This window comes from Microcebus murinus, chromosome 21 (assembly GCF_040939455.1).
Source record: "Microcebus murinus isolate Inina chromosome 21, M.murinus_Inina_mat1.0, whole genome shotgun sequence".
Classification (NCBI taxonomy): Eukaryota; Metazoa; Chordata; class Mammalia; order Primates; family Cheirogaleidae; genus Microcebus; species Microcebus murinus.
Window position 1 is genome coordinate 16,236,730 of NC_134124.1, and position 9,135 is coordinate 16,245,864.

Sequence of the window (9,135 nt, forward strand, 5' to 3'; positions counted from 1 at the left end):
CACACAGTTAAGTACTTAGGGACAAAAGGTCATGATGTCCTCAACTTCCTCCCAAATGAGTCAGAAAAAAAAATGGAAAGAGAGCTCAAAGGTGGCAGGATGGTAAGGATTAGTAAATTTGGATGGAAGACACACAGTTCTTTGTATTATTGTAAACTCTTTTGTTAAGTTTGAAACTTTTTTTCAAAATACAGAGAAGTAAATAAGTCAAGCAAGAAAGAGAAGCACCACGATGTCACCAGCCCAGTGTTGGTGGCCATGGCCAACGGCTCCCCACCCCACGTGCACCCCAGCACCCCATGGGATAGGCCTCACTGCCCTCTCTCTCGTGGGGAAGAGAGTACCTCTTCTGTGTTGGGGACGTTGGCGATCTTCTTAGAGTGTGCAACGTGGCCCACGACGCCCATGTCCAGAGGGAAGACAATCTCCTGGTCCGGCATCACCAGGCAGTCCTCAAGGGCGGCGTCCTTGTGCACGTTGAAGAGCCGGGTGGCCAGCTCCGCGATGCCGTTGCGTGTTCTGTACATGAACAGGCTCATGCGGTCCGCCTGCAGGAGGAAGCTCAGCTTCTTCATGACGTTGAAGACGCTTTTGTCGGTCTGTAAGTTCTCCTGGAAGTCCCGCAGGAGATCAAAAATGATTTCGCTCTCCTCTACGCTGCTCAGGGAGTGGTAAGTGCTGAAGTCCACGGCTGCCTCCTTGGCCCCGAGAAGGTCTGAGATGACCTTGGCCCGGTAGTGGACGTTGTAGTACTGTTTGGCAAAGCCAATATTTGAATCCAGGAACTTCTCTACCTCCTCTGCTGTCACCTCCCCCATGGCTGGGAATTCCACTGGCTACTGCTATGGAGGGGCTGAGCCTGAGGCCTTCTGCTCGTGGTTTGCCGTCCACAGCAAGTGGAATGTGCCCCTGCAGTGGGGACTTCTCTGGGTCTGGTCTGTAAATCGCACTGAGACAGCTGCATAGGAGCGGGAACGAGCTCGGGAGATTAAGTCATTAATATTTCTCAAGAACAAGGATTATGGGGATCAGTGTGTTCGAGATGCTGCAGGGCCCCAGCAGGGAGAAGGTGAGAATTCTCTTTTCACCGTGGTCTACTAAGAGCTCAGAAGAGATTTCTGCACGGAGCTAAAGCAGAGACTGCAAACTGACAGCCCAGGGACAACCTGCTACTTGCAGACATGTTTTGTCTGCCTTCTGCCGTAGTTTTCTGAAACATTGGACATATGAGCCTGACATTTACTGTTTAGGAGATTTGATTAGCTTCTCTGCCCACATTCCTTCATGTCAGGAAGGGCTGGAGCTGAGAGACAGCTGCCCACCAGCCTCACTGTACCCCTGGCCCTCACCCCACCCTTCCGTCCCCTTCCTCCATTCTCCCAGTGGACCTACCACTTGCACAGCCACTCGGCCTGCTTCCCTCGGCTGCATTCCGGTAGCTGTAGACTCAGATTTCACAATCTCTGCACTACAGTCTTTCCTAGCTTTAGATTTCAAGAACTTTCTTCTTCTTCTCTTTTTTTTTTTTGAGACAGAGTCTCACTTTGTTGCCTAGAGTGCCATGGCGTCAGCCTAGCTCACATCAACCTCAAACTCCTGGGCTCAAGTGATCCTCCTACCTCAGCCTTCTGAGTAGCTGGGACTACGGGCATGCGCCACCATGCCCGGCTAATTTTTTCTATATATTTTTGGTTGGCCAATTAATTTCTTTCTATTTTTAATTGAGACAGGGTCTCACTCTTGCTCAGGCTGGTTCCTAACTCCTGACCTTGAGTGATCCGCCCGCCTCGGCCTCCCAGAGTGCTAGGATTACAGGCGTGAGCCACTGTTCAAGGACTTTCTCATTTTGGCATTCTAAGGGCTCTCATGAAAACAACACCACCTTTCATGTTTTTTCCTTTATTACAAAAGTCATATATGTTCACTGTAGAAAATACACAAGGAAGACAATTAAAATCACCCATAATCTTGCTACTCACAGGTACCCTCTAATTAACATTTCACTTTCTGTCCATTTCATAGAAGCTTAACCTTAAATATCTTTTTCCTTTCAACCCATCTGATCTTTCTCTTGGCACTCTTAATGTGATTTTTCTCTGGCTCCAGCCTGTACTTTCCTGGGTTGTCTGTCAGAAATGCACACGATGCTCCGGATGCTGTCAACCCCAGTGAATCTTGAAATACCAGAATCCGCACTCCTGCACACTGGGAAGGTGGAAACTTAACTTTAGTTTCCGTGAATGTATCTGCCAGAGCCTGGCATCGCTACTTGGTAAACACTGTGGAATGCCTGATCATAGGGAGTTGCTGGCACTTTGGCCTTAGTAAATCATTTTTGTTGGAAAGTAGATTACTTCCTTTATTGCAGAGTATAATGAGTGCATGGGGCTGCACCCATCCACACTGTGTACACAGCAGCCCCCTGGCCTGCCAGCCCACGCAGCAGCCCGAGCCTCCCAGACACTCCCACTGTAACTGCCGGGAGCCCTCTGTCCCAGGGCACTTCCCCAGCTCTCTGCACGCCATCGCCGCCTTCTTCTTTTTAGTACTTTTTTCCTTTTGAAAAAATTTTAGTAGATTTAGGGGATCCAAGTTGAATTCCATTACAAGTATATATTAGTATTATTTCATATATAGTGGTGAGGTCTGAGCTTTTGGTGTACCCATCGCCCAGATAGTGTACCTTGTACCCCATAGCTGTATCCATTTTTTTCATCCCTTACCCCCTCCCTCTCTCCCCTGTCACTGCCTTCTTAACCAGGTTCCAGTTCATCTGTAGTTATCATCTGTAGTTATCGTATCCCAAGCAGCCCCTCAACTGTCTCCTCCCCAGCTCCTGCCTGTCATAGCATCCTATTTATTTCCTTTTTTTTTTTTTTTTGTGAAAAAAAAGGAGGGGTGGAGGGCTACGAGGAGGGGTGTTCAGTTGCCTTGTTTGTTTTTGTTGAGACAGAGCCTCCCTTTGTCGCCCTGGTAAGAGTGCAGTGATGCCATCGTAGCTCCCTGCAACCTCCAACTCCTGGGCTCCAAGCCATCTTTCTGCCTTGGCCTCCCAGAGTGCCAGGATTACAGGTGTGAGCCACCACACCCAGCCTATTTCTTTTATTACATTTATTGTTATCAGAAATTATTGTGTTTATTTTTTGTTTCCTTGTCCTATTGTCTGTCTTCCCACTATACTGTGAGCTTCTTGAGGGCAGGGACCTGTCAGGTGGCCTTGCAGGGCTGCCTGGCACATCCTTGGTGTTCAGCATTGTGATATTGTGAGATGTTTATTTCATCTTCAACTCTGTTTCCTGACATTCAACTTCTAAAATCCTTAGAATCCCCCAAGTGATGTCTTTGTATGCTAATGATTGACTGGTGGCTGGCAGCCCCTAGCAGCTTCAGGATGGAAAGACCTAGCACAATTAGAGGGCTAGGACTTCTAGCCCCACCCCCAACCTGGAGGAGAGGGGCTGAAGGTTGAGTTGGTCACCAATGGCCAGTAGTTTAATCAATCACGCCTACATAAGAAAGCCTCCATAAAAACTCAAAAGGATGGCGGGGCACAGTGGCTCATGCCTGTAACCCTAGCACTCTGGGAGGCCCAGGCGGGACGATCACTCTGAGCTCAGGAGTTTGAGGCCAGCCTCAGCAAGAGTGAGACCTTGTCTCAAAAAAAACAAACAGCAACAACAAAAACCCTCAAAAGGACAGGGTTTAGACGGCTCCTGGATAGCTGAACACTTGGGGATTCTCAGAGCGTGGTGCACCTGGGGAGGGCATGGAAGCTCCAAGCCCCTTCCCCTGTACCTTGTGCTATCATCTCTTCATCTGTATCCTTTGTAATATCTTTTATAATAAACCAGTAAGTATAAGTTTTCCTGAGTTCTTTGAGCTGCTCTAGCAAATTAATAGAACCCAAAGAGAGGGTCATGAGAAGCCCAACTTGAAACTGGTCAACGAGAAGTTCCAGAGACCCAGACTTTCAGCTGGTATCTGAAGTGGGGTGCAGTCTTGCAGGACTGAGTCCTCAACATGTGGGATCTGAGGCTATCCTCAGGTGGACAGTGTCAGAATTGAATTAGAGGATCCTGGTGAGCTAGGCATGATAGTGCATACCTGTAGTCCCAGCTACTTGGGAGGCTGAAGTGGGAGCATCAACCTGGGCAACATAGCAAGATCCCCATCTTAAGAAAAACAAAACAAAACACTATAGCACCAATATTCTCACGCAGTCTTCCATCCAAGTACTAACCAGACCTGACCCTGCTTAGCTTCCAAGGTCAGGAGAAATAAGGCAGACACACGTAGAGTGATATGGCCATAGACTTTTTTTTTTTACTTTACAAAATATGAATATCTTTCAAAAGTATCTCACATTCATTTTAATGACTGCAGAGGATCCCACCTTATGGAGGTACGGAATATCATAGTGCCACCCTCCACAGTGGGGTTTCTCAGCCTTGGCACTACTGACATTTTGAGTCCAGTAATTCTTTGTTGTAGAGGCCTTTCCCTCCTAGCCTGCCAAACCCCGACATCCCTTGGATGCCATGGAAGAGAAGACAGTTTCCCTCACCCTGTCAGCTAGCCCTTAGAACTTCCAGAATAGCCTTGTTGGTCTCCACCCTCATTTTATACTTACTTACCTTGGTTCACTCCCATATTTCACTGGTGTTTAACCTTGTGAACTAAAATGCTCCCCCCTCCCCCCCACAGGCTGACTGAATGGACCCCCTCGTGGCCAAAGGAATATTCTAGGGCAAAGTTGCCTGCCAGGAGGAGGGAGGTCAGATATGCCTTGTCATGCCCCCCTCCTTTCTTGGAGACTTCCTTTGTAACCCATTAACAGGCCTATGGGTATGCAAAACAAACCTGCAGGTCCTCAATTTATGCAACAAATGGTGGCTTATCTCTGGTAATCAGTTTATGTTAAAACATTCCAGGTCTTTAGACAAAGCTTCAAGTCTTTAGCCAATTACAATCTAAAGAATCTTTAAACCCACCTATAACCTGTAAGCCTCCCCCTAACCCCCTTCGAGATGGCCCTCCTTTTTGGGCCAAACCAATGTATGCCTTCCCACACATTGATTGATGGCTTTACCCAGAACCCTTGTCTCTAAAATGTATAAAAACCAAACTGTAACCCAGCCATAGGGAGTCCGCTTGCTCAAGGCCTCTTGGCAGTGGCTCTGGGTCATGGTCCTCAAATTTGGCTCAGAATAAATCTCTTTAAAATTATTTTGCATCTGCATCCCTGGTCCATAATATTAAAAAAAAAATTATCTTGCAGACTTTGGCTTTTTTTCCGTTGACACCCTTCACCTAGAGTTAATGCCAATTCCTAATTGTGTTGCCACCTGTTGACTTAGTGACTTTATACAGCTAGATGTGTTTCCTGTTGGGTCTGTGTCCCTAGAGCTTGGCCAGTCAGTCTGTGAAGTTCTCTTCATTAACATTTTACCTTGAGGGTTTAACTTGGGTCCACAGGTGAGCCAGGTAAAAGTTTTGTCCTTATGTACATTTTAACCTTGTGTGCATTCTTCTAAAGCTCAGATTCTGAAAGGAATCTATAACTCACAAAGAGCTGGGAACTTTGGGTAATCCTGAAAAGTCAGGTGAAATCAGGCCCTAAGGACATGCTTTTTAACAATAGCTGGAGAAAGGCAACAGGCAGGAGGGGATACTTAGGCACTGGAACCAGAGATAACTGAGTTTGAATCCTTTTCCTACAATTTGCAAGCTTTGATTTGGGGCGAATTACTTAACCTCCAGTCTTAATTTTACTCATTTGCAAATTGCAGGTAACAATGATACTTTACAAAGCTGTTGTGGGGAATAGACATAGTCTATGCTTTGAACCTGGTTGATGGCCAGATCTCAATAAACGTAGCCATTAATGTAAGCTAAGTATGAGACAGTGACGGTAGGTAAAAAGTAGAAGTAATACAAATATGCCTATTTTCCTATTCTATTTAACCAAAACTTTATTATTTTTCTTTTTATAAAGTAATATTTCTTTGTGTTATGGATAAGAGAATATAGGTAAACAAAAAGATCAATATAACAGTCCCACCCACAGAAATATTTTGATATATATCCTTCTTTTCTGATCATATAATTTAAAAAATGTAACTATGGTGGTGCAACACATATTTTGTCTGTTTAACAACATATGCAAACATCTTTTTTTCTTTCCACAGGTGTTTATCTCAAAATACGTAAACATATTTCTGAACCACTAAATATACTTTTACCACGTTATTTTATTTATTTATTTATTTTGAGACAGAGGATCACCCTGTCGCCCCAGTAACGGTGCAGTGATGTCATCACAGCTCACTATAACCTCAAACTCCTGGGCTCAAGTGATCCTCCTGCCTCAGCCTCCCAAGTAACTGGGACTACAGGCACATACCACCATACCCAGCTGATGTTTTCTATTTTTAGTAGAGACAGGGTCTCACTCTTGCTCAGGCTGGTCTCAAACTTCTGAGCTCAAGTGATCTTCCTGCCACGGTCTATCAGAGTTCTAGGATTATAGGTGTGAGCCACTGTGGCCAGCCTAGTAGGTGATTTTTAATGGCCTCATAGACTTCCATTGGGTCACTATACCTTAGTTCATTTAATATATTTCCAAGTATTGGTTATTTAGATTGTTTCTAATTTTTTAAGTGAACATTGTGTAGTTAAATCTTTTTACATTTGCTTGATTATTTTCTTATCTTTTTAATCAAAAACTTGACCAGAAAGGTAGAACAAGGTCACTATTAATCCTTTAAGATGTTGTCCTGGCTATCCAGAAATCTGAGTTTAAATAAAGAAATCATGGCAAAGTCAATATTTTAAGGCAGAGCTCATGTTTCGTTTTGAAAGACCATTTCCCACAGCTCTTAGCCCACGGCTCTGAAAGAGCAGACTTGGGATGCTGGGGCTCATCCCTGTGAAACGTCAAATAACAGCTCACTTTCTGTATTTAAATATTTGTAATGAGTGATTTCTGCTCCTTCACCCTGGGTGTAAGAGTCACATTACTTTTCTTTCTCCAAATCAAATTTTAAATGCTCCAAGCTCCAACCCCGTGGTGCTGGCAGGATATTCAACTCCAGCAATTATTGTAACTGATGCCCACCCCAGGGTCATGTGAAAGCCTGTTGGGCTAACTTATACCAAACCCATAAAATCCCTCTAACCTTTAGCCTGCTCTGGCACCAGAAATGTGTCCCTTATCCAAGTTGGTATGGCCCTGGAAAGGCTAGCAGTTGTGCTCTTAGCCTGGGATCGGAGAGTCCTTACTATGGCTAGGGCCTCCTACCCCCAGGCTCCAGCCTCCCTGGAGCACCAACAGCCACCCTTGTAGGAGACCCTCCCAACCCTCCAGGACAGGGAGAGCCCTAGGATCCTGCAAAGCTTAATCCCATCTCAATCATGGGAGAGGTTCTCAAAAATCTCCCTTCTTCCTGACCATGTGGCCTTCCATTCTCTCCCGTTCTGGAACAATTCAGCCTAATTTCTATGCAAGTCCAAAAGCAGAGTTGCTTTCTTGAGCCTGAGAATAGTTGCTCTCTGCCCTCCCACGCAGTGATCACAAAGTGATCCTAAAGGCCCAAGCCGCTCTAGGGACTGGGGGAGGGGACAGAGTAAACACTCCTGTAATCATTCAAAGCATCATTTGTAATATTGAAAGAATAAAAACAACATAAATGTCCATCAATGCTTAAATAAACAACGATATATCGAAACAGTGGAATACTAAGCAGCTGCTGGAGCCAAAGACAACCATAACAACGTTTCCCGTCCCACATGTTCTTGCAATGTGACTCTGTCACTTCACCCATTGACATTTGAGGTCTATTTCCTTCCCCTTGAAATTGGGCAAATTGTTGACTTTCAACCAACAGACTGAAATAGAAGTGAAGCTGTGTGACTTTTGAGGCTAGATCTCAAAAAGCTATATATACAGCGTCCCCCTGTACAGCCTTTATAGAGCTGTATGGAGCTGAGACGCTAGCTCTTGAAGCCTTCAGCTACCATTTAAGCACAGACTCTCCTGAAGCTGCTGTGGGGTGAGGAAGCTCAAACTAGCCCCTACAGAAAGACATACCGAGGGGCCCTGTGACTGCATGAGGGAGGAAAGCTGTCCAGACGGCTGTCAGCTGCTTCAGTCCCCATTCTGTCCCAACTCAATCCACTATCTAGGGTACACTGCACCTCTCTGAGAGGGCCCAAGCCAGAACCATCCAGGCAAGCCCTTACCAAATTCCTGGTCCACAGAAATTGTGAGAAAAAACAAAAGGATTATTGTTTTAAGTCACAATGTCTTGGAGTGATTTACTCAGCAATAGGTAACCCAAAAGCAGCTTTCTACGCACTGATTTGGAATAATCTTCAAGGTATAATTTAAAAAAACAGAACGGTATATTTTATATGCTCCTTTTGTAGAGAGAGAGAGAAAGTCTTGTATATGTACAGAATAGTGGTTTGCCAACCCTAGGTGTGCTTAGAATCTCCTGGGGGAGGCTTTTAAAAGATATCAATGTCTGAGTCCACTCTACATCAATTAAATGATAATATCTGGAGGTGGACTCCCATCGTTATCTTGATAATATCTGGAGGTGGACTCCCATCGTTATCATGATAATATCTGGAGGTGGACTCCCATCGTTATCTTTTAAAAGTTTCCCAAGATTTCTTCCAAAAATTTTTGGGCTAAAAAAAAGAAAGAAGTGAAAAGTTTATTTTTAAAAAGAAAAAGAAAAAAAAAGAAAAGAAAAAAAAAGTAAAAATAAAAGTTCCCCAAGAGATTCTAATGAGCATATTTCTACATAAGAGAAGTATAGAGAAAAAAAGAGAAAGATTCTAATAAGCAGCGAGAATTGAGAACTGCTGGTATAAAATAAACCTGGAAGGCAACACAGGAAATGGGTGCTGTTTTTGCTTCTAGAAAGATACACAGGGTCAATGTGCCTCGCTTTACTAAACAAAAAGAAAAAAAAAAAGAAAAGGTAAAATGGAAAAGTACAGAGGTGTAAGAGTAAGTAAGAGATTTACTTTTCACTGTAAACTCTTTGACCTTTTGAATTTGTCTACTTTTTAAGTGTTACCTATTTCCAAGAACAATCAAGTTAAAAAATTTTTTTTAAAAAAAGT

The 9,135-nt window shown here is 44.3% G+C and overlaps 1 protein-coding gene across 1 annotated transcript in view; it reads right to left on the reverse strand.

Moving 5' to 3' along the window:
* PDE6A (phosphodiesterase 6A) overlaps positions 1 to 945 on the reverse strand; it is a 61,238-nt gene extending 60,293 nt beyond the window's left edge. Inside the window, exon 1 of the mRNA XM_075996214.1 lies at positions 345 to 945. Within this exon, the coding sequence (XP_075852329.1) occupies positions 345 to 818 (474 nt within the window). The 5' untranslated portion in view covers positions 819 to 945. The remainder of the gene's footprint in view (positions 1 to 344) is intronic.
* Positions 946 to 9,135: the final 8,190 nt, after the last annotated feature.